The sequence below is a fragment of the Camponotus vicinus genome, unplaced genomic scaffold (genome assembly GCF_025532165.1).
Source record: "Camponotus vicinus isolate PSW18456_S1 unplaced genomic scaffold, iyCamVici1.0 SCAF_12, whole genome shotgun sequence".
Lineage (NCBI taxonomy): Eukaryota > Metazoa > Arthropoda > Insecta > Hymenoptera > Formicidae > Camponotus > Camponotus vicinus.
This window is the reverse complement of record NW_028141948.1, coordinates 3,396,780-3,422,903: the sequence shown is the minus strand read 5'-3', so window position 1 is coordinate 3,422,903 and position 26,124 is coordinate 3,396,780. Positions and strand designations below refer to the sequence as shown.

At 36.5% G+C, this 26,124-nt stretch overlaps 3 protein-coding genes across 8 annotated transcripts in view; 2 read left to right on the top strand and 1 right to left on the bottom strand.

Annotated features, from left to right (window-relative positions):
• Positions 1 to 6,584: 6,584 nt before the first annotated feature.
• The window catches only part of LOC145963337 (uncharacterized), a 92,790-nt gene continuing 73,250 nt past the window's right edge, over positions 6,585 to 26,124 (bottom strand). For 2 of the 5 annotated variants that reach the window (XM_083085174.1, XM_083085173.1), the window contains 3 exons: positions 8,640 to 8,884; positions 7,232 to 8,040; positions 6,585 to 7,071 (listed from right to left, as the gene is read on the bottom strand). In XM_083085174.1, coding sequence (XP_082941300.1) covers positions 6,585 to 7,071; positions 7,232 to 8,040; positions 8,640 to 8,807 — 1,464 coding nt within the window. In that variant the 5' untranslated portion in view covers positions 8,808 to 8,884. Of the gene's footprint in view, positions 7,072 to 7,231; positions 8,041 to 8,639; positions 8,885 to 9,128; positions 9,655 to 9,750; positions 9,982 to 26,124 lie in introns of those variants that run through there. The other 3 variants (XM_083085172.1, XM_083085176.1, XM_083085175.1) reach the window with 3 other exon arrangements.
• LOC145963336 (outer dynein arm-docking complex subunit 4) lies at positions 9,919 to 14,680 on the top strand. 2 transcript variants are annotated; one of them, XM_083085171.1, is made up of 7 exons: positions 9,919 to 10,128; positions 10,236 to 10,485; positions 10,816 to 11,091; positions 11,969 to 12,395; positions 12,537 to 12,800; positions 13,306 to 13,576; positions 14,207 to 14,320. In XM_083085171.1, the coding sequence occupies exons 2-7, from the start codon at positions 10,251 to 10,253 to the stop codon at positions 14,225 to 14,227; spliced, it is 1,494 nt and encodes a 497-aa protein (XP_082941297.1). In that variant the 5' UTR covers positions 9,919 to 10,128; positions 10,236 to 10,250; the 3' UTR covers positions 14,228 to 14,320. The 2 variants fall into 2 exon arrangements, with proteins under 2 accessions (XP_082941297.1, XP_082941296.1); XM_083085170.1 differs by having other exon boundaries at positions 9,921 to 10,128; positions 14,203 to 14,680.
• LOC145963335 (outer dynein arm-docking complex subunit 4) lies at positions 14,529 to 24,044 on the top strand. The gene is made up of 6 exons (XM_083085168.1): positions 14,529 to 14,620; positions 17,577 to 17,834; positions 19,277 to 19,543; positions 19,817 to 20,454; positions 22,654 to 22,971; positions 23,416 to 24,044. The coding sequence occupies exons 2-6, from the start codon at positions 17,647 to 17,649 to the stop codon at positions 23,847 to 23,849; spliced, it is 1,845 nt and encodes a 614-aa protein (XP_082941294.1). The 5' UTR covers positions 14,529 to 14,620; positions 17,577 to 17,646; the 3' UTR covers positions 23,850 to 24,044.

Below are 26,124 nucleotides of genomic sequence, written 5' to 3'. Positions count from 1 at the left end.
GTAGTATACAAATATACGTATGTGTCATATATCATGTATATTGTATATGCATATGTATATGTATGTACACGGTTTAATTATATTCTGCATTCGCAATCTCGTGCGGTGTACCTTGTGACCTCGATCGACAGATTTGTTCTAAAAATTCGTCCGATTTTGAGGGCAGAAAATAGATATATAGAATGGAATAATCGCGATATAGAATTTCTCTAAAGTGCTTCAAAATTATTAATTGATATGCAATTTGTCAAAAAAATCATCGATAAGTGCACAAACTGATTGTGAGGTAATCGCGATTATTTTCGCGATCGATTAGGCGGCGAATCGTTAAATCGGCTGCGACACAATGGCGCGTAAAACGACGATGTACACATCGAAAAATCGTATATACACATATATTATAACGTGTGTATGTGTCGAACGAATATAGTGTCGGCAAGTAAACGAGCGCGATGAATGTAGAATAAAACGCACGCGAGAAAGAACTCGGAGATCGATCGCGCGGATCGATTTTTTTCGTACATACAAACTAACAAGCGCGACTGCGCGACTGTCGCTATATTACTAGAGCGTTTTTTTTTTTTTAATTATTTTCTGCATATATGTTTGTCCGCCGGAGCTGTTTCGTCTACGCTTTCTTACGCTATTCTTCAAATAAGTGATGTTACAAACGTGATTAGTAATACACAGATCTATCAAAATTGCAAATTTTGTTCAGAATCTCGACTCTTGGTGCAAATGTTTTTTAACAGAAAAATATCGATATTTTATGAATATTTTTTTATATATTTTGAATCATAAGCAAAAATAACATTGAGTTTTGAAGGTGGTTTTTCATAGAATATGTAATTTGACATCTTTTTATCGATTAAATTTAAATTAGAATTTCGATGTTTTCTCAAATTGTGAGCATTAAATATATGTCTTTCATTTGATATCTTATTACATAATCGGTTAAAAAGATAGGCTTTGTTACATTGCCTCTCGCGAGATTGAATTTAATTGAACTGTTGAACCGCGGCGACTATTACGAGAAATTTCATTTACAAATCCGTGATCGTGTATCTGCGCAATAAATGCGTCACTTATTGTTCGCGATCGTCTATTACGTATTCCCATTCAAGTTTGATTGAATTTCTGAAGTATCTATCGTGGAAAAATTATTGACGTGAACTTGTTATTTAATAACATCAAAATTGACATAAAAGATATCAATAAATAAACAAATAAGTAACAAAAAAAAGAACATGCAAAAATTTTTGATAGAATTTATATGCGTAAAATATCAATCCTAGACCAGAGAAAAACATTTCCACAAATTTAAAATTTCGTGTTAAATTTTACATATCATATCATTTTACATTTTATCATTTTTTTCTAACACATTGTCTTTTAATTCGACAATCGCTGTCAGTTTGACCTCGCTCTTTCTGCGACACAAGACACAGAATTCCTACTCAAATGTCGAAGCGAAAGCATCGAAAATCCGCGCCGGCGAACAAACATTCAATCTTCATCGTGTTGATGAAGAGATTAAGTGCGATTGTCAGAGCTGTTGCTGCTGCTGCTGCTATTTACGCCTGTCACGAACGCGTGTTCGAGTAGAAAGTTTTCGGATGGAAAGGAACGCTTTCTCGGAGCGTCCATTCCAGCCGAGGGATGCTGAGGAAATCTTGTCGCTAAGACGCGGGCAGGACCGATATAATCCCGATGAAATTGACTGCAGTACTAGGACACGGATTGTGCGCGATGTATTGTTACTATTGCGCGCGCGCGCGCGCGCGAGCCTGGTCCTTTCGCAGCCTTACATCTTTTATTACATTCATCTTCTCGACGAAACCGTCAATATCGTCAATATAACTGCGCATCAGACTGCTAATACTTTCGACTGTACAATCAAGTATTTTGCCACTATCATTGTCAAGACTAACCGGGCTAATTTAATATGTAACACAGACACAACACTCTTGCATCATATAAATTTTACTTAATTAATTAATAATACTTGTAAAAATATGAAATAAATTATAATAATTATGAAATATAAATTTATAAATATGAAATATAAATTAATAATTATAAAAAATATATTATTATAAATTAATAAATATTAAATATATTATTATAAAATTATTCTCTAAAAGTGAATCAATAAAAATATCACTAATTTAAACAGTAAAATAAGATTTCACTGAGAATCAGTGAGTACTTTACTGATCTTCAGTGGAAACGCTTATTTTTTTGTTATTTTATCTTATATCTCACTGATTATGGTCAGTTAAAATAAAATTCACTGTAAAACCAGTAATCGCTAGTCCGTTCGTTTACCGCTATCTCTCTCGTATTTAGTCATAAGAATTATATAAAGTTTGCAAAGAGCGATAGATAAAATTAGATATATTACTTCGATTTAATTTCTGATACTCTCAATAGAGAGGCTTCAGATATTAAATCGATCTTATAAGTGGGACAAATAAATGTCTGGCGACTTAATGAAAATTATTCGTTCGTTATCTATTTAAAATAACAAGTTCAATATGCATGTAATATAAATAAAATAAAATTTTTAATATAATAAATATTTAGTAAATATAAATAAAATTTTTAATTTTATATGAAATAAATAGAGAGATGAATTGCAGTTTAATATTACTGACAATAACGAAAGAAATATTACTGATATTGAGAAATATTACTGATTGAAACAGTCAAAATTATTAACTGATTTTTTCAATAAAATATCACAGTGATTTACAGTGCTGTACTTATTATAACTGCTGTAATCAGTGACTATTTACTGTTTTTCAGTGATAATACACTGATTCACTTTTAGAGAGTATAAATATGAAATAAATTAATTATAAAAAAATGAAATAAATTAATGATTATATGAAGAACTAATCAATAAGAAGGGAGAATAAAGTCTCTCTCTATTAAAATTATAAATTTATAATTCACAGAAAAATACTCCTTTTTCTTTCAATGAAAATGTTTCAAATTTTCCTCCGATATTAAAACCAACATTAAATTCCATCGATCTTTGGAATTGATCAGGACGTCAAATCCCTCCTACGTTAAAAAAACTTTTGTTTCTCTATGAAAAATCAGACAGCCTCTGACGCAAGAGGATTTTTCTCAAAGTAGCGAAAATAAATGCATCAATCGAGAATTCAGCCGTTCGATTTCAATTTTAAAACTGGCACGAAAATGCCGCCAGCGATTCCGGTGTCAACGATTTCTCCTCTTAAACTGACGTTCGCTGCAGGTGCCGTATGGATGAGAGACAAGATTCTAAATGTGAGCGACGTGTCACCTAAGGGCACACACATACGCATACACATTACGCAGGACAGTTTCGATTGTTCTATAAATGTGTTACGTGTACGTGTATTTGCGCGGAACATCCAGCGTATATTGTATCGATCAAATGTTACCTGCCGGTGTCGCAGATACACATATGTACCTGCGGGGATGGTACATGCCTCGCATATAACTATATATTTCGGCAACGTACGATGCTCACATGTATAAGAAAATACCGCGGTGAGGCAAAGCGAAAATTATTGCATCGTTCTGGCGGCAAGGGACTAAGATAAGATGGAAATGTCGACGCAAAATTATTTAATTACAGCGCACGAAATTTCATTCTACGGATAAGAGAATAAATGCTAATGTCGCATCTGAGAAAACACGAAATCGAAGAAAAAATTCACGCTACGTCAGATGTATATTTCAAGTATGTTTCTTCGTAATAAAAAAATTTCAGTGGCAGTCAAATAATACCGAATAATACCGCAGCTGAGACAAAAATAAAATACCGATTCGTGCAACGCTATGATTTAAAAATGTCGACTGTTGCAGATTTTTACGAATGCATTTCTGCATCGAACGCATTGCAGAGACAGCATGAAGAGACTGCGAAATAAGTATGACTGCGAAGGAAGAAAAATACCGCGAGTTTCCAATCTTATGCCACTTCTTCGTCTCTTCATAATAATTTTTTCCCTCCGGATGGAATTTTCGTCGGCGCGAAAGATACGACATCGCTGATAAATAAGAGAGAAATTATGTCGGTGCCAGTTGCTTGCGTGCACGATTAGGCTGCGAAACGTCGCGAAACGTTTACACCGAGATATTGATTCTAAAATACTCGACGGTACGTGACAAATAGGAAATTAGATGAGACACGATGAGAGCGCGATGCACTTCGCCGAAGACCTCTTTTGGAATCCTAGTAATAGCGTAAGTAAGAACAAGTTTTGGACAATCTTTGGAAAAATAATTAGGCGAGTTTTCGTGATCGCGACATCAAATTCGTGTAAAATGGAAGAATGATTTATTCGCTTCTTTTTCTTTTTTACCCTGATGAATTTAACCTTCCACGAAAGGCAGATGCAGTCTGTGCTTGCAGGCTGCGTATGACGCCATCGTTTTTTTTTTTTTTATTTAAATGCCTTAATCGTCGGGTGATGTTTTGTGTACGCGATGGATTGATTTCGAATAAGAAAGGAATGTATAGAAATTCATTTTAAAAATCCGTATTTCTGATCTTTGAAGTCAGAAATTATTTCAAAAACTTTGGAATTCTAGTTTATATTTTCGTTTTGCTACATTTTTCAATAAAATATGAAATTTAAAAAAATTTATTTGAATATAAAGAAAAAAATTTTATTTTAACTTTTGTATCAATTTATAAGTTAAACTTGTTTCAATGTATAAGGAAAAAAATGACACAAATCTCTCAAAGCCAATCTCTAGTTATAAAAATATGAAATAGATTCAGCTTTGCAAAAAATCTAATTTCATTAATTGATCCACATATATCTCTCGGATAGTCATTTCATTAATAGAACTGGTTCGATATTTCGATTAAGTATCTATACGTAATTTCAGTGGAATCGTAGAGTTATGTAACGATGGCGTTCTCAACGTTCATAGTAATAAGATCAATTTGAAGGAGACAAAGTCGATTAAAGCGTTTGAGTGAACTCAAATCGCGCAGCGATGGCATTATACGAAGCGGTTGTTTAAGAGCTCCCGAAAAAAGTACGAGTCCGTGCTTCCTCTGTTTTTTTTCTCCCCTCTGTTTCCTTCACTTTTTCTGGAATTTGTTCGCTTATATAACATTAACTGTACTCTAATTCTGTTTGATATATATCCTACGATAATTACAGTACTGTTACTTGGTTTGGCGACTAGGTGCCAACGCGCATATCCTCTTATTTCCACGGCGATGTACACAATAGGTGAAAAAAGTCTTTAGAGGAAAATAGGTTCTTTAGTAAATTGACAAGTAGATAGATTTGTGTTCGCGAGTGTACGTGTATAGATTCGTGTGTGTGTAAATCTCTGTGTCTGTGTGTACGTGTGCGTAGGTGTAGAGCCGAACACGACCCTAGACTCGCCCTACGATCCTCTTTCCTCGATTCTTTTGCTCCCTACCGCGTTACATTTATACGGGACGTTCTGTCTCATAAAATCGGTGATCTCTTGAATCATTCAAGAGATTCAACGGAAACCCCGTTCGCGTACCTCCCATGAAAACTGGTCATGTGGAATATACGGCACATTTTTTATGTTGCATATTTCCCTAACGTGTTTTTCTAAAAGATAGTAAAATGTTTCTATATAATATATAAGTAAAAAAATCTCGTAAGAGATAATGAATCAAGAAAATGCAATTCAGATAAATTCTTCCAATTCTATCAAAGCAAATTAATTTCAATTTCTATTATCCTCGCGATTGAATTAAATTAAAAGGGAAATTGAAGAAAAATTTAATTAAGAAAAAAGGGAAAATATATCTCCTTTAATTTTGAGAGAGATATATAAATGGAAAAGAAATGCTGCATACACCACGTGGCTTTATGTCAAGATTATACAATTCCTTTGATCGTAACTTTCCCCAATATCTCTCAAAATCCGTTCGGGGGAGATATTGCACCGATATACAGAAGACAGAACGCGCTGTATATACACTCCAACGAGCTCCACATTACATTCCCGCGCGTTTGCCCACTCCCGGTAATCCCAAAGCGTCGAGTCCTCGACGATCGGCCGTACCCTCAGAGAGGATCGCCCCGTCTAGCGGCCATCTTCGCCGCTCTGGAGGCCAGAGCGCCCAGGGAACACACCAGACCCGTCAGCGTCTCCCAGAATGTGGTCCTGCGTCGCTTGTGCGCCGCTTGGCCGACGTATCCCAGATAGTAGCCGGCATACCGATCGTTGTTGCCTCCGGTGCGATTTTCATAAGCACCGCCTACGCTTCCTCCGTTGCTGGATCTGGCACCGACGCTGGATCTGGGCTGCTGCAGGATGCTGCGGCGATGCTCCTGGCCGTTGCGATCGATGCTCCGTCTGGGCGAAGAGACATCGCTGCTGCCGTTGCTGTGTCGATGACGGTGCCGTTGTTCTTCGTAGAAATGCTGTTGCAACTGCACGTTGCTCAGTCGCCGATCCATTATCCTGACTAGGTTCTGGTGTACTCGCTGGTCGTCCTCTGGCACCGCCATCGTCGTCGTTGCTGGCAGCTGACATCGACAATTTGATGGGGTTGGTGACACTGGTAACTCGAGTTCCACTTGTCAAGCGTATTCGGTGTCGCTGGACGCCGATCGCTCTAGATGGCCCTGATGACCCACCACCGAATGATGTTGTTGATTCGGGTGCTGCTGTTGTTGCTGCTGCTGTTGTTGCGCCTGGGCGTACGCCAGACTCTTTTGATAGCTGAAGAGTTGCCGCTCGAGGCTATAATTTTCCGCCTGCAACGACATGATTTCGCGTCGCATCTGCTGATTGTGCACGCGACACACATCGTCGTACTTGTGATAAGTCGCCTGAAAGAGCAGGTGACTCTCGTTCCATTCTATCCGGATTCTCAGCTGTCCCTTGTCTGTGAGGTATGGACAGTGATTCTCCTTCACCTCGTTCATATCCACGTTAGTCTCCATGATGATACCTTCATCGGCGGACTCTTGAACATAGTAGCGGCTGAACGGTTCGCCGGGCAGTCCAATCGCCGCGACGTTTGGTCCCTCGCCCCTCAGCAAGTATGCCGACCAACTAACGTACCTGCACAAGTGAAAAACGTTTCATTCGTTTCAATTTTCTGATAATATTTGATTATTACAAAATGTTATTTTAATATTTAGTTAATGTCATTTTTAATTATGTGTTACATATATAATATAGATATATAATTTTACGATTAATAAAGATAGTAATTCAATACCTTAAGTGATTCCTTGGCACGTTGTGGATGTCTTTGTACACCAAGTGCAGTCTGACGGTATCCGAGTTGAGATCGGCGCGTATGGCCCAGGCTTGCTTGTCGCGATCGTAGCAGGGCGCAGCCGGCAGGACCGACGAACCCAAGGCCTGCACCGCGATCTCGCAGATGGTTCTCGCCTCGAGCATCTCGAGCGACACGCGAAGCATGCCCTTGTGAGCGATGTCGGACCACCTGACTCGCGTGTGCCAGCCGAAGCCGCAACCCTCCGCGTCCGAGATATCCTCGATCTGTCCCGAGTCGATTCGTCGATCGCCCTCGCCCAGGGCCAGGCTGTACCTCACCCTGCATCGATGATCGAAGCCCGACAGTCTCATGAGATAGACGCTCACGCGGCTGTCCTGGCCGCGGGAGCCGTCCGTATCCTTGCCGTGCGGATAGATGACCAAATTCCAGTCGAAACCGCCGAATGCGAAGTAGTCAGTCTCCAGCTTGCTCGGCTTCGTCTGGCCGGCCGAGAACACCGACGTTGGCATTCTGACCTCGGTCATGTATACCGTCCGCACATTCGCCATGGACAGCTCCAGCTGAAACTCGCCGTTTGTATCGGCGAAATTACGGCTGTAGAGATCAGCCACGGCGATGTAGCTGCGGTTGCCCTGGGCCGGCGCCTCGTAAGTGAACTTGACGCGTTTGCCGGAGAAGCTCTCGTTCATGGAGAAGTGCTCCCGATTCAGCAGCGTGAACGTGAAGTCCACGTACACGCGGAGGTTTCTTGATGCGCCACGCCATACCAGGTACACGCCCAGGACCTTGGGAGAGGTTTAAAAGTTGATTGGAAATTTGTCAAGAAAAATAAGCCTTAAGGGGATCCCTCATTGAACGGCGAACTCTTACACGATTACAGCGCCCTCATCTAATCCTCACCCCGTATCTCTCTCTATCACTTATTTATAAAGAAGATGCACTGCTTTTTCTACTCTACTTTACCAACATTTCAGGTACATACGGACCGAAATTTTTGGGCATATGCTATTTATTAATTAGACTACTAAACTCAATTTTCACAGTTCCTCAAGTTTTTATTGTGCAGTCCGCTATTGGGTATGCTATTGTTTTATGCATAAAAGCTACAAAACATTTATACAAGGCTAATGTCATTATGAGGTGATAGCTTTAGACGCCATGTTGATCTAAGAAGTCGATAAATAAATATATAATTTTATACTTTTTTCTCTTTTTCAGTATATAATCGGCTTCCCCGTGTCCGTTTGCATCTATACTTCAACCGTAGAGAAGGATTTTTAATTCTATGTAGGCAATAAAAAATGGCACATGCTCAAAAATTACAGTGTTTTGTCGATAAAATAGATGGATTAAGGGATCGCCTTAATGGACTAGATCGAGTTACCTTTTCTCCGCGCGAGAAAGCGACGGCCCATCTCTGGAAACCGCATACTAGTTCCTTGCTCGTGACGTCCCTGTCAGGATCGCGCACGACGGTCCTAGTGACGACGAAGGAGAAGACCCGCGTGCCACTGCGATCGTGCAGCTGCGCGAACCTATACAACAAAGCCATCACCGCATCTCGAGGACACCTCTAACCCGATGGTCCGCGTTTACAAGAATGATTCGTCTTGATTGCTTTGCGGGACTCTGAAAATGTAACGTCTTCTGTCAATCATAGTGATAATAATTACTTTAATAAAGAAAAGAGGAAACGTGGGAGCATGGGAGGAATGTTTAGGATGAGGAGAGGAAGTATTGGGGGAAGAGGGCGAGAAATGGTTGAGGGACTTGGAGGAGTTAAGAGGGGAAGGTTGAATGAGTAAAAGAGAGAGATATATCATCATCATGATTACTTTAATGAGATATATAACATTGATAAGAATAAGTATACCATCTTTAAAAGAAAAGGAGATTCTATCGTGTTTCGCTGAACGCTTGGTTTCAGAAACTTCTTCAACATTTTTTAGTCTTGCATATTTTGTAGTGTTAAGCGGTGTCTAACGATAAGCAATAAGAAATTCCTTACTTAATAATTTTCATGAATACCGCAAAATCTCAAGAAATGTAAGATATCCTGTTGAATATTCTCTTTGAGATTTAAAGTGAGATAACTAAAAAATTCTTGCACCCGAGTTTCTTCGCAATTGTCGAGAATCAGGCCGTAGTTGTAGTCTCCGTTTTCATTCCTAAATATACTGCAACGTAGTGGCTTTTGCGGTATTAATTGTCATCGCGTATAAAGTATAACGCGGTATTGAAACGGACGAGATTCCAACAGTGGTTTTTCAACGAGAGAAAAGCGAGGAGAGAAGCGACCTGGTTTCGTGAATAGCAATCATCTTCGATGTTGCTTTTTAAAAACGACATCATTGTGAATACGCGTTTCAAATTTCGCTTTTGAGAGTGACGTATATTTCCTAACGTGAAAAGAAATAATTATAATTTCGAATATTTTGATATATACATTTCAATATCATTGCTGATCGATTCAATAGAGTCATTAAATAGTTCACCTGACATACTGTACTATTATCTACTGATGTAAATCCGTAAATATGTAGAAACAAATGGAATTTAACACATTATGCTTTGTATTAAATTATATTCCACGCCGAACATTTTGGAATTTAGCGAAAATCAGAATCATATATAATCGTATATTCTCGCTCACATACGTCTATCTTCATACCGTATATTTCATTCATTTTCCATGCCTGGATGTCACCTAATGTCAAAAATTGTAATATAATATATCCAGCGAATTATGTAAATGTGATTTAAAAAAATGATAATTACATAAAAAAAGCAATCATGTGAAAAATAATCCTATAAAATACTTAGTCTCGATATTTTACCAGAAAAATTTATTGTTTAAAAAAAGAGAGATATAAGTAAGTTGATAATTTATTCTTCCTCTACTTTGAATTACTATTCTCGGAACAATATTAATTTTTGGTAATATGCCATGCATGAATTGTCTCTTTTTCTCCTTGAAAAGATTCAATAAATCGTAATGTCAGTGTCAAGGAGGGAAGAAGTTCCCGAAGTCTTCAGGGAGGCCATTCTTTATCGTGAATGGGGCTATCGACTGGCCAGTCTGGGCAGATATCCCTTGGCCATAGATTATTATGAAAAAGCATCTAAACTGGCCGAGGACCTTAGAACGTTAATCGGCCTCTGTAGAGCGCTCATCAAATACACGAGATACGTTGCTGCGGAAAAAGTGTCGGAGAAATGTATGAAAATAGGTACGATTGCAAGAAACTTTGTGAATTGCAAAACGACATAAAAGGGGGAGCTTTTTGTTCTCTTTCTCTGTTTTCCTGATATGCTTTATTTTGCAATTATCCTCATTATTTCTATTTATTTTATTTCTACCTGTTATATTTATGATATTAACTCGCATCCAATATATTCGGAATTTTTCTTCTTCACTTCTTGTTTAATCTTCAAATAACGTGTTTATTCTGTAAAGACCCGTGCCAGAGATAAACTCGCTTAAGCGCAGCGTCGATTAACAGTCTTTCGCTTGATAAAATAGCGGTCGCTTGATCTCTGCGCTCGTATCTCGCCTGCAGATCCCGGTCATTACAAAGCGCGACAGGTGCGGATGGAGGCGCTTTTCCAGACCGGTGAGTTCGGTCCCAGCCTGGCTCACGCCTACGAAGGCATGCGACGACATGGGATGACCTTTGAGCACGGCGTCTATCAGGCGAACGAGACTATTGAAGATTGTATCGGCCGGAATACGTCGCCTATGGCTTTGTTCTTATTGTATCCGTGGATACGGCGGTTGTGCGAGCACCGTGAGCTTCTGATAGGCAAGCTTGAGGTGGAGGAAGACGAGTTCGAAGGTGTGTACCGTGTGCTTAGAATAAATCTCGCCGATATCGTCGCTGTTCATGCTCAAGCCACGATAAGGTGAGAAAATAATCATCTTGTAAAACAACTCTCTGATTTTTATGAGAAGAGATCCCATCTTTCGATGGAATAAAGAAAACATTTTGGTTGTCAAATCTTATTTTACCACCGTAAAATTAATCCAAGTAATTATGAAGCGAATATAAGATAATATATTTAAGGGGATCCTAAACTGAACGGCGAACTCTTACATGATTACAGCGCCCTCATCTAATCCTCATCCCGTATTTCTTTCTATCACGTTATTTATAAAAAAGATGCACTGCTTTTTCCACTCTACTTTACCAATATTTCAGGTACATACGGACTGAAATTTTCGGAAGAATGCCATTTATTAATTAGGCAATTAAATTAAGTTTTTATAGTTCGACAATGTTCTACGGTGCAGTACACAATCGTAAAAACTACAGTTTTATGCATAAAAGCTATAAAACTTTCATAAGAAGCTAATATTTGTACAAGTTGACAGCTTTGAGACGCCATGTTGATTTAAGAAGTCGATAAATAAAAATGTATCATACTTATTTTCTTTCTCAATATAAAATCTCATACTATATAAAGTTTTCACGTGTCCATTTGCGTGTATACTTCAATTCTGGAGAAGGATTTTTAATTCTATACAGGCAATAAAAAATGGCACACTTCCAAAAATTACGGCGTTTTTGTCGATAAAACAGGCGGCTTTAGGATCCCCTTAAGTTCTATAATTCTCAGAAAAATAATCACGTCCTTCTAATAAATTTATTTATTAAATATCTCGCTAAAAAAAATTGTCTATCGATCAAGTGGCTAGATTGGCTTTAATTGTAGGTATCGAGAAGGATCAGGCAAGATTTAAAGTAAACGATCCGGAAGTGCAACGTCAAGCGCGGATAAAAAGACTGCAACACGTCATAGCGAAAATGGATATGGGTTACTTGACGACCGATAAGAATTTTCTCGAAGAGATTGTGAGCCATCCGGAAACCGTGGCTTCGCCTAATAAGATCTCGACTGCCGAGCTACTCGCTCTCGCAAGTACGTGCCATCGAAACGCGATGAATCTGCAGGAACTTCTTCGAATGAGACGACCGCTTTACATTCTGCTCTTCCAGCGACGAAAGATTCCGAAAGGGCACAAAATGATGATTGAACGCGAGCGAAAATTGCGCAGGAACCTCATTGTCGTGGAAGCGGATTTTCTGTTGCGTCGCATGCACGTCGCGAGGATCAACAAGGATTATCCTAGCTTTTTCAAGTCAGCAGTAGCATCTGAATCAATCAATGAATTATCGATATGCGTGCAATATTTCTTCTTGTTGAAATCGGAACATAAAGTTTTGATAAAACTTTGTAATTCAGTTTACAAAGTTTCGTTTCTTTTTATTTCTTTCATCAGACTCGCCGATCGCATTAAGAATAAATTCGACTCGTACTCGAACAAGATGTTTCCCCTGAAGCAAAAGTGCCTAGACACGCTGTATAAAATGGTAGCATGGGTGTACGTCGACACGCGTAATTTGACGAGTCTGGACAACGAGGAACTGAAGACGAGATATTTGAAACATCACTTGGGAATACGAGTCGCGATATTGCCACGAGACAGCGATCTCGCGTGGATGCCGACTGTGAATCCAAAGGAGACGCTAAAGATGTTTCGCAGGTGTATAATTTATTCATAAGAGCAACTCCTTTTGAGGAGAATATATTAGAATATCTGATAAATCCCTTGTGCAAGTTTTATATACAAACAGAATTACACGTGTATATTTTATTTATCATGCAACATTGATTTTTCCGAAATATTAATTTCTCTAATTTTATATTTTTTTAATTTAATTTTATTTGTTTCAATAAATAAATAAATTAAATTTTATTTTGTAAATTTTATTTTGTTTGCATATATTTTTCATTAGCTCGTATTTCTTTTCCAAATAATTTAAAATAACATTTTACCTTTCTTTTTATAGCATATATAATTATAATAATGATTTATGCAATTATAATATAAATATATATGACATATATTTATGAACACTATAAATATATAATTTATGCGTAAAATTTCTGGTTATAATTAATAATAAATGCATGCAATTAATCCGCCGTAATAATTTTCATTTAATTGATTGACATTTTGAAAATGCTTTCAATATTTGCGAGAGCAGGAGATTAGCCATGGCATCCGCGCCTCTCGAGCTCGCCTGGCTGCATCATGAATTTTGCAAGTTTCTCATCGACATTCACCGCTTCGACCTGGCCAGATTCTACGCGAAGAAGGGCCGCGACATAGCCCAGGAGATGGGCTGCGAGGAGTGGGTCCTGAACGTCGATCACCTGATACTGCGGATAGAGATTCATCAGAATAATCGGAACGAGGCGAGAGACGCGGCGGTTTTAGCGCTCGCGTGCGCCAGAAAGCTCGGTATCGATTATCTGGTAAAAATAAAATCCCACAATTTCGCGACAACACGTAATAGCTCGTAATAGCTCGTCCGCTTCGCGGTCGAATTTATCCTATTGCGATCGATACCAGATTACATATCACTTAAAATTAGTCTGCGGCGCGCCTCTAGAAAGATATCTCGAAAAGTGGCAAGTAACCCCGATTCGTTTGCAATCTTGACAAGATCTTTTATTCGACCGCAATATTGAGCACAATTTGCATTAATTTTTACTCTCTTTGGAGCAACGCGCGTCTTTGCAATTTGAATTTTTTAATGGATAATGTTTTGCGCGAATTACATTCGTGAGTCACGTTATGTCTGTTAACAGAGCAAAATGTGATTTTCTCGGCACAGTTTTGCGCTTTCGTCATATTTCTTTGAACATTAACATCATTGATGAATTTCTTTCTTCTTTTTATTCAAACGCATTCTTGTCATTTGCTATTCCTGGCCCGTCAGAATTTTTTTCATATCGTAAAGCGCTTTTCAAAAAGTACTTTCTGTCTTTTGTAAAGACAAACGATTCTCTGTGTCAAAGCACGACACAATCGAGTCATTGATGTAGGGAAAGGTATTTCCCGTTTATAGAGTTAATTCAAGATCTCATAACGTTTCCAGATAGATTTCTATGAAAGGGCCATAAAAGCTGTAGACGAGCTGGACGTGGAACGGATCGGCGACTTTGACGACGTCACCGCCAGGCAGCAGCTTATCCTCGAGCTGATGCCAAAGGAGATGAAGGAGGAGGTGGACTTTCTGTGGCGGCGTATGGACGTTGTGCCTGCCAAGAGACGACTTTCCGTCATGCCCGGCTACAAGCCGATCGATCGAAAGTTCAAAATGCCCTCCATGCGAAGGACCATATTGCCCAGCCCGCCGAAGGACCCGGAAAGGGACGCCAGGATCGCTCTGTTGAAGCAGTACGCCCCGTTTCTCAAGCGACCGGGATACGTGAATTTCGAGGAATTCGGATGATCAATTCTCGACGAGAAAACGCGAATATTTTCGTTGCATTGTCCGCCCGGTATTTTTCATTGTGAGTAAATTGTTACTGAATAATCGAGACACTTTTGCCAATAAAAATCGATTAACCATTTATTAATTTATTCGTTCTGTTTGCGGAGGCTATTAAAAACTATAGATTTTGTCGCACAAATTATTTGTAGTTTTTATTTCTTACTAAAGGAAGACAGCTTATTTAAAGAATTCACATTTTTTTAAATTCTACTCTTTTAACAAAGAAAATACACAGTTTAACAAAGAATAATTTTTTTCGAACACAACAAAGAGAATCATTTTCCCCCATATGTTAATCATGATATATCTTGTTAAGCATAATCGACAAAAATTTCCTTTGAAAGCAAAGTCTTAATAATATATGTAATTTTGATTGCAACAAAATTTCTTTAACATTGTATTCCGTATATAATTGTAAATTTATAAAACATACTAATTAAAATAGCTCTTCTTTGCAACTTCAATCGCGAAAATTTTTGAAAATTGTATTGAAGAAATTTGGAATTATATTTAATGTAAAAAGATCGAAAATTATTTTTTCTTTTGTTTTATTTAATATACAGGGTGTCCCAGACCATCCGTACACCCCTTTTAAAATGAAAATAAATGGTTTTTATAAAAAATCGCGAACAATTTTTAAGTAAATCGGGTACGCTCTATCAAATGGTGATATTTTCAACTTTTAATTCCGACCAGAAATACGCCATCCGGATCGGATGTTGAATTTTTTTTACGAGAACATGGTACTTTTTATTACAGATTCGAATTGTACGTGAAAAAATAAGAAACTTTTGTATCAAACGTTTTTTCTAAAAGTGCCTCTGTCAATCTTAAAATTGACCTTGAAAGTAACTGTGATGAAATAATGAACTTCAAATGTTAAGATTGACAGAGGCACTTTCAGAAAAAACGTTTGATACAAAAGTTTCTTATTTTTTCACGTACAATTCGAATCTGTAATAAAATGTACCATGTTCCCCTAAAAAAATTCAACTTCCAATCCGGATGGCGTATTTCCGGTCGGAATCAAAAGTTGAAAATATCACCATTTGATAGAGCGTACCCGATTTACTTAAAAATTGTTCGCGATTTTTTATAAAAGCCATTTATTTTCATTTTAAAAGGGGTGTACGGGTGGTCTGGGACACCCTGTATATGCTTATTTTTTAATATTCGCGAAAATAAATTTATCTAGCGATTATTTTTTAAATCTCTGTCGCGATTTAAAAAGATTAAACCTTGAAATTGCGCTGTCGATTAAATAGACCAGGGTTTTGATCGCGTCACCACTACATTAAGAATTCTAAGAAATCAATATCGCAGTCCGCTATTTTAAAATCAATATTTTAATCATGATCGTTTATATGATGATTTCTCGTTTTATTCGTCGTGCATCATCGTCTCTCGTAATGCATTCCAATCTGGTGACGTCCATTTCACCGTGACATACGGTCGTTTTTCAATAATGACATCGCGCCTCTTCAACCCGAGTTGCGTAACTTTCTGGCCGGAGAGCTACCGGAAGCGTCGTAGCGGAAATCTTTTTACCGCGTCGACACTTCGGTTTAAAATCTCTTTTCTTTCCTTTCTTTTTTTTTTCAGTCGTTACCGTCGCCTAAAATTCCAATCTCACTCTCTTCTCGGTTTTTCCACCCCATTCGGTCAAATTCTCCGGTATCGTTTTATCGTAACAGTACACTGACTTAATTGGCGAGAATAATTAATTAGCAACCATGCTCTTGGGAACAAAATAATAATTAATTAAGTAAACAAGAGGGAGTAAATTTAATCATTTAATGTAATAGATGAAATATGTATTTTTATAATTGCGTATTTCGGAATTTAATAAGAACCTTCCGAGATATAGAACTCTGACATATGATCGATATAAGAGAAACATGTCGTATGTACCTTCTGTGCGACATTTTTCTGAAACTGCGTCGAGAATAACACAAGACGGATAGCCAAGATCACTCGAGAAGCAAAGTACATGCAACATAATGTGCTTTACGCAGATATGAAATTTATGAAGATAGATTATTTCTCGTATACACAACGTGTTTATTGGAAGCCTTCGCAGTTACACTAGTCTTCATGATATATATCTTTTTTATCTTTTTTTTTCAAAAAATTTATTTCTTTTAAAAGAATCATATTTATTTTATAAAATATATACACACGTTAATAAAATTTTATTTTATAACATTATCTTTCTATGCAAAACATTTCCTCTATTTAAACTAGAAACTTAATTTTGAAGAAATTTATTGTATAATAATTATTGTGTAATAATAAATTAATAATAAATTAATAAATTAAATAATAAATTAATAATAAATTAATAAATGTAATTAATTAATTAATATAATATTTTTGTCACGAACAGTTTATACATGAAGTAAAAGTAAGGAGACTTTACTATATAAATAATTATTAATATTAGACTATATAAATAATTTTTAACAGTAATAATTTTCAATCTTTTCCACCATGTGTCATTGATGTGCCATGATGTCACCATCTGTCATTTACATACAATTTCAAGGCGACAAGATATAAACTATTCCATTCAGCAAACCTGGCCCTACACGAAACACTTTTCATTGCCACTTTCAATCTATGTAAGATTTGTTTTTTAAATTGGTAAAAAAATAACGCAATTGGTGTTAAAAATTTATAAGAAAATTATAAAAATTAAAATTTATCCAAATTTATAATATAAACATTTTCATAATTTTATTTGAAATATTTATAATATTGGACGCCATGTTGCACTCTTACATCTCGAGTGTTTTTTATTCCTGCCTATACTTTTAATTCTCGCTTGCACTGATTCAGTGCCAGTGCAAGTTCAGTTCTAGTTCAGTCTAATGCAAGAATAAAAAACAGACCTCACATCTCCTTACTCCTACTTCATGAATTTATAGTATATTGTACGAGAAATCGATTTGAATGAGTGAAATTGGTTGCGATAGTTACTTCCGACCGAAAGACAAATCGTGGATATCTCCGATCGAAGAGAGAAGCTTACTACTGGCGGTATGAATGGCTACTTCTGGCAGATGGGAGCTTAACGTCGACGCGCGTGATCTCGATGTCACCAAACGGACCGTGGAAAATGCGGAGAGTCGTGCGCGTCTTCAGATAAAGCCGAGCATTTCAAGATTGTCGCGCGAAAATAACCGGCAGTATGCGCAGGCTCTACATCGTCAAGCGGATGATTTGTACCAAGGGTAACATAATCGATATCTGTTTAATGATATTAAGTAGATGGGAACGATATTATAATCTCGCGTCCCGCTTCATATAACTTTTGATTAGTTCGATTAATTTGACGCGAGCGTGACGCTAGTCTCGAGAGTCCACGTTATTCGGATAATTCCAGGGTGGGTCGCTATTTTTGGGGTTACATCGAAAGTGCATTAACCCGTTAATTCTCTTTTTTTTCCCTTTCTTATGGAAACCTAAATTAACCGTTTTTCTGATAGTACTTTTATGCCGTTATATGAAAGAATTCTCAATTGTATCAGATCGTGAATGCATGTAACAATAAGAGAGGAAAGCCTATTGTGCTGTTTGACGTTTGTAATTTTCAACTGGAAATTTGATCTGGATGCATGAATCCTATTATCTTAGTTATGTCAAAAATGTCAATATTTTAAACGGATGTAGATTGATCGACGTGTACGTATAAATGAAGTGAAAAAGTTTCTATGTAAAAAGTTGGAGAATTTTCTATTTTAAATATTACATTAAAATATTTCTCAAATGCATTTGAATGAATTAATGATTAAAGCGTTCGTTCAATTAATACTTTTAATTAAAATGGAAATCTCTCTTTCTTTGATTAGATATTCATATTGTATTTCGTTTTATTATATTTCCGTTAACTGTGAAAGCTTTTATCGGATTATGTGAAAGATTACAGAAAGACAAATTTGCTATCGACAAAATGTTGCAAATATAATTTTGCCGTATTAAACATTTCAAATTTAAAATCTGCTACAAAAAATAACCGATCATTATTGTCAAAGTACAAGCAATTTGGCCGCTGCGAGAAATAGGTCATGGGGAATATCGGAAATGTTGCCAATACATCATTTCTTTGAAAGAAACATTCGATGAGAATATCGTTTTACAAACAACCTATACTTAGTTTCTTGTGAATAGTCATGAATGTTTCAATTCCGCAAATAAATAAAGAAATAAATATATATATATTTTTTTTCTCTCTCTTCAATAAAAAAATCTTCAAGTAATTTGAGAGTTAATTCCACTATCAATAAGACAATATCTTTTATAATCTCATAATTGTAAATGTTGTAGTGCTTTTTTCTTAGAAAATTCGATTTTTGAATGAAGAATTATATTAAATATCTCTCTTATTAAATTATATTTTAAATATAATTAATTTATTATTTTAAATATAATTTATGTAATACATATATAAAATATGCTGCATTTTTTTTTATATATTTCTTTTAAATAATAATTATTATAAATTCTACTTTAATATAGCAAAATTTATTAATAATATAATAATTTTATAAAGTAAAATTTCGAGCTCAAATATTATATTAATTCATCTATAGATGAACGTAAAAGTTTAATAAGAGCTTGATGCTCTCAGAATAAATAATGAGAATCTAAAATTTCACTCGTATAAAATGCACAGTGGCGAATATGAATCAGCATTAGTGCTGTACCATCGAGCAGCCACCGTCTGTCCACACGACAGCAGTCACAGCGTGGCTGCACGACGCACCGCGGCCGTGATAAACTCTTGGAATCATCCGGAGAAGAGCTCGATGAAGCTTGGTGAAGTTGCGAGTGCGAGACACGATGCAATCTTGAAGATTTCAGTTCCCGAGAGCTCGGCGCTCAAAGCACGCGATGTCTCGAAGTCTTGTAATAATCTATCGATTAGCCCCGATATTTTCAAGTAGGTGTAGAATTAACTTGCTTGTAACTAACGTAAATGATAGCTACAGAGTGCTTCCAAATCGCGACGAGAGCGAACTTTATTACTAATTTTAACTTCAAAGATCCACTTGTCCTTTTGAAACCTAAAGTTGATTTTGCAATCTTTCGAGATTCAAGATTAAATTTCTCTTTTCCTTTTTAGTAACTAAATCTCACGATTAAACTAAAATATAAAATTAAAATTAGAATATTAAAGCTCGAAAGAAATTCAATTTAATTTAATTCATTTTAGATATCTCGATATTCGCAAGAGGACCTGCCAGAAACCTTCTCCCGCGCTAGGATCGTTGACCTCCCAACTAACTCGATCCAGAATGATATTAAAGCACATAAATAATCGTGCCAACGCCATGCTAAAGAATTTGAAAGCCACTTTCAACGCCGGCCAGATGAAGACCTCGTTGAGACTCGCCGAGGATCTGCTGACGTTGTCCTCCGGTCTGGAAGATCCTCGTCGATACGCAATACCAGCGTACCAATATTTATCTCTGATCCACACAGCCTTGGGAAGGCACGATCGAGCTTGCAGCAACGTCGCCATGATGGTTCAGCTGGCGAAAAGCACCAGGGACATCGTTCTCTTATCGGAAGCTCTCGTGACTCTCGGCAGGGTGCATCTCAACTTTGGTCATCTGGAGGCCGCCGCTCGCGCCTGGGAAAATCTGTCCATTTCCATCGAACATCCGGTGCTGCGAGCCTGGGTGCACCACGAGATCGGGCGCTGCCATTTGGAGACGGGGAAGTACGTCGAGGCGCTGCGCAAGGCACTGCAGTGTCGGGAGTGCGCGGAAGAGGCGAATTCGAACAAGTGGACCTTCCATGCCGGTCTATTACGGGCGCAGTGCCTGGCGACGTTGGGTCGTTTCGCCGGTGATGACTCCATTTCTCAAACTGTCGCCCCGAGTCCCTCCGAAAACGTCCCTTGTTTTTACCCCTGGCTGAATTTCTCGGCTAAACGAGTTCTCCCTCGCAAAATCCTGGCAAAACCGTGACGCGCCGACGTTGCCAAAATATCGCGTTCTGTCCTCTCGGAATTTTAGAGGAACTTTTTAAACTAATCTTTAACTTTTTTCCGAATTTTTTTTAAATATCGCGTTACACTCTGCGTCATTTTTAGCTCTTTGAAAAAATACCGCGCACTGCTCCGCAGTTTTACGTTATCTGAACTGGTCGGGAAATATCTAAAATATCTCGTTATATCAGAAATATATGGTTAAGCTGTAAAAACGAGAGGGAAGAAGAGAAGAGGAGCAAAGTGAAAAATATAACGCTTTCCTCTACATATTCTGATATATATACGTTGACATTTTTATCATGAGGCATTTTTATTTTCCTGTGTCTGTGAAAAAATATGAAATTGTGGACTGTAAACAACGTATGAATAATTTAAACTTTTCAAATTTAAAAATATCTACAGAAATGTAATTGTTTGCAACTTGTAACTGACAATTATACAGGGTGTCAGGAAATTTTTCGCAGTCCCGAAGTGTGAAGGTAGATTGGCTCAAATTAAGAAGAAAGGTCCTATACTATTTTGCGATATTTGCAATAATTAACGAAAAATTAATTAAAGAAGATCGGCCAATGCGCGTGGCTAGAAGTGCGTGGCAGTGAAGGCGGTCTCACTGTAACATAATGGCGGCGCGCGGCGAGACGGTGATTGGGGAGGGGAGGAGCGATGAGTGTGTAGGCGCGCGGCGAAGGCTCTTCTAGCCACGCGCATTGGCCGATCTTCTTTAATTAATTGTTCGTTAATTATTGCAAATATCGCAAAATAGTATAAGACCTTCCTTCTTAATTTAAGCCAATCTACCTTCACACTTCGGGACTGCGAAAAATTTCCTGACACCCTGTATAGAGTAGAATAGAATTATATATAAATTTATACACCATTAGCAGTAAACACTTTTCACAGACCTGTTCATTTTGACGAAAATTGTGGAAAAAAACATGATATATATTTTTAGAAATGTATGTATATATTTTAGAAAAATCTGAAGAATCCCCCTTGATTCAATATACAGGGTGAGCCATTTTAATTAACGCACGAAATTATTTCGGAAACAAAGCATTTTAGAGAAAAATGTTTCAGACAAAAGTTTTATGGTTTCGAGGGGGCCATAAGATGGTATCATTGGTTTGACCTTGAAGAGTTATTTGAAGGTCACATGAAGGTCACCTTCAATTTCTTAAGTGGAACCTACTATTTGTCATTGCATATTCTTGTAGCTTATCTCGAGAACTTTCCAAAACACTATAATTAAGTACCTTTTTGTTAAGTACTTTTTGAGTTATGAGGCTTGAAATAATTTCTTAATTTTACATAAACCGTAAAATATCTTGTAAAATATTCATTTTTCGATTATCTTACCTTAATACTTTTACGTACAAAATAATGAGAGGAATCAACTGGTGTAAAGAAAACACATAGTTGTTTTGAAGAAAAAATATATAATTTGCAATTAACAATTCCATATTTTTTCTTAAAAACAACTATGTGTTTTCTTTACACCAATTGATTCCTCTCATTATTTTGTACATAAAAGTATTAAGATAAGATAATCGAAAAATGAATATTTTACAAGATATTTTACGGTTTATGTAAAATTAAGAAATTATTTCAAGCCTCATAACTCAAAAAGTACTTAACGAAAAGGTACTTAATTATAGTGTTTTGGAAAGCCCTCGAGATAAGCTACAAGAATATGTAATGACAAATAGTAGGTTCCATTTAAGAAATTGAAGGTGACCTTCATGTGACCTTCAAATAACTCTTCAAGGTCAAACCAATGATACCATCTTATGGCCCCCTCGAAACCATAAAACTTTTGTCTGAAACATTTTTCTCTAAAATGCTTTATTTCCGAAATAATTGCGTGCGTTAATTAAAATGGCTCACCCTGTATATCTGAATATTTCCATCCAATATCGTGCAGTAATTTATATAAGAAGCGGATGGATTCATCCGCCATGTGTGTAAACTAGCATGAATTTATGTATGTGAATGCAAAATTATGGAAAGAGATCTCCATGCATGACTATCCCTAAGATGAGCTCTGGTTTGCACAGAGGCGCTCGAAGAGCTACGGGTCGCCGCGAAGATTAGTGAGGAGGAGGGTGACACCCCGACGCTGTCTTACATCCGAGATCTAATCGAACAGCTGAATCGTGCTCTGCGCGAAGTCACGTTAGGTGAGGATCGATGCTTAAAGGGTGCTCTTCGAAGGTTATCGCCACGGAGCGAAAAGACCGGACTATCCGAGGGAAACGAAGAGATAACAACTTCGAGAATTAGGAGAACGTCGACCGACAAGGGCAACGACGCTTTAATACCGTCCTTTTATTCCGACTGCCTGAAGAACGAAATCCCCGATCGATGTGAAATAGGTATCGGAGACTTTTTAAGATAGGGAGATACACCGAGCTCTGTATTTGTAGAGATTCTATTAAAAAATATTTTAATTTAAAAAAATATAAAGCGTAAAAATAATCCATTGGTAGATCCGTTGATTCAAACAAATATAACGGGAAGCTAAAAAATATATTTATTTAAAGAACAGTGAGTTTTATTATTTGTATAATGTATAAGCTGGACTTTAAATGAAATTTTAAAATTCATCGTATTATTCTACAAAGTTAGTATAAATGTTTTATTTGTTTTATTAAATAAGATACTAGATTTATTTTATTAAATGCTATTTATTTAGTAAATGCTAATTTATTTTATTAAATACTAAATTTATTTTACTCTGTATGTCGCATATTTCTTTTCAAAATATACAAATTACTCTTGAATAAAAAAGAATCTTCAAATTTCAATCGAAAATGCAGATGACGAGTCAAGTTCATTGGACAGTGCGAGATCTTTCAGAAGCAAAAGAACTAATTTGACGTACGTGATCGAGTCTCGTACGGACATTTCGAAGCTGAACGACGAATTGGTGGAACTTTTATCACGCGAGTCACATACGACCTTCAGAACGTGCTACATAGGGTCTAAACATTTCATCGACGAGGAGAAAACATTGGCCTCTTTAGAACAATCAATTGAAACGTGTTCTAATAACGTCGAGACAAATAACGGACGAGTTGAATGCAAGACAATCAGGATCACGAAATCCTGCGAGAACGGAGGGTGTACCCTTGATAGGTCGGATCAAATCGCTCGAACATCGTACGGATCCCATAAAACACATGAACAGGGCGACGAAGAAGAGTCTTTCGTCCGTGAAGCATTTTTCGATTCAGTATCCGTTCGAAGCTAAACTCGCTAAAATTCAGAAGGAGAGTTTAAAATTATGTTACGACGAGAGAGAGAAGAATAAAGAGGAGAGAGCCAGCTATTACAAGCACGAAGCGATTTAAGCGTGATAAAAAAATCTTAAATTTCTATTTTTTTTAAATGTAATCTACAAAATTCACAACACATAATAAATTAAAGATGAAGTGAAAACGCGCAATTTGTGACTTGCTATCAATGAATTGCGACAGCGCGTTGATTGCGCATTTTTTTCCCATCTACGAACCGCGTCTGATTGCATAGCGTGCATCCGATGTTTGCATCGAATCATGCTTCATTTACTGGTTCCAAATGTATCGTCCGTGTAATTGTGTATCGAACGAATTAATGTCGCCCGTCGACATTAATGAACGCGATGATAATTAGCTTTTTCTCGATATTTATAAAAACAGTTACAATTTTGACTGAAACTTGGTATTTAAATGAATTCAACTAATAATAATATAGCAATAAATAATCTCTATCGCCATATTGTTTCTTTTGTTTTTTTATCTATTTGCAACTAATGTAGAATATTAATTTAAATTAAAAATAAATAGAAAAAAATTTTAGTGAAAATTGAAAATAAATAGAAAAGAATTGTAGTGAAAGCAATTAATGCTTATATAATTGTACGTCGCAGAACAAAAAGTTATATATCATTTTTTCACACTATTAAATTTAAGAGATTTCCTTAAAAAAAAAGAATTTTTTATTCAAAGATAAAGTTTTTAGAGAAATTATTTTAAATATACACATTTAGGGTCGATATCTTATAAAAATTCAGCTATCTAAACTAATCGTGATGGTATGATAAATAAAGTAGCATGAACAAGTTTATTTAAACGTGTTTATCGCGCTTATGGATGTATGCGCCGCCAAAATTCCATCAAATTCGATGTCAAAGGGTGAAGCGGCATGGAAAGTATCAACCTCGAAGAGCAATCTACGCATGTAGGCGTGACAGCTCGCCGGCGTAGCACGGTAAAATATGAAAGAACGGTAGAAAAATACCGGGTGAAGAAAGAAGAAGAGAGAGGAGCGCGGAGGTTCTCAAAGCTACCTGTTGAGCTACCTATGTGTTCTCGACAGAGGCCTCTTTGTCGAGCTGCCAAGACTCGGTGAGGAAAATAAGTTGTGACACACGAGAATCTACGATATGCGAAATCACAATTGCGACCTTTCAATAGCTGCTTCAGATTGCTGTTGAAAGTGCAGATTTCGAAATACCCAGCACGAGTTGTTTTCAAGTTAAATTGAAGTTATTATTTTCAAGTTAAATTGAAATAGTTGGAATTTTCTTACGGGATGTAAAGAATTCTAGAATTGTGTATGTTTTTTTTTATCGCATGAAGATGTTTCATACTAAATATAAAAAAACGTAACAATCTAATGTAAGATAAAATAATATTAAAAAACTAAAATTTAATAATATTAAATCTTGGAGAAGAAGATACTTGATGAATAATTATGAATAATTACATAAAATTGCCACCTGATGAATAATTAAGAATAATTACGTAAAATTGCATTAAAATTTCAAAATCTGAAAAAGATTACAAAAAAGTTAAATATATAAATAGAGAGAGAGAGAGAGAGAAAATTTACTGGAAAAAATTATCATAAAAAATGAAGATCGCAGAGGAATATCTCGTATGTTTTTCGTTTATATAAAACTGTATTTTTAACAAAAGTCTGAAAAATAAAAAAAGTAGATAATAAAAAAAAAGGAAGAAAAAGAGAAATGAGAGAGAATCCACTTTGTAGAGAGATACGATTTTTGTTATTCAATTCGCATGTACAGTGAAAATAGCAACGCCTCGGTCTTAATATAACTCGTCCTGATTAGATGTCTAGAAAAAAAGAAATATTGGATCATGTGAACAAAGAATATTTGTGCTTTTGCTTTTAATTATCACAGGAATTGTTTCAGGAAAAGTAGTAAATAAAAATGCAGAACATTTGTTTATACTTCTTGCTGAATTAAAACAGTTCTGCAAGTTGTAGCAAATACTGTGAAAACATACGAGTAAGAAGAAACGTTTAATATCTACTAAAGTAAACTTGCTTTCCTTACTTGCCGCGTAAAACGGTAATGAAAAAGGTTTGAAAAGATAGGGATATGGATGGTTACGAAATAGAGTACAAGGCAAACGCGAATAAAATCGAAAAATAATTTCTACAAAAAAATATGGACGGTTTTGTGTCTTTTACTCATTGTCAGAAAAATGAGCGCTTTTATCTCTTCTTCCCCAAAATGT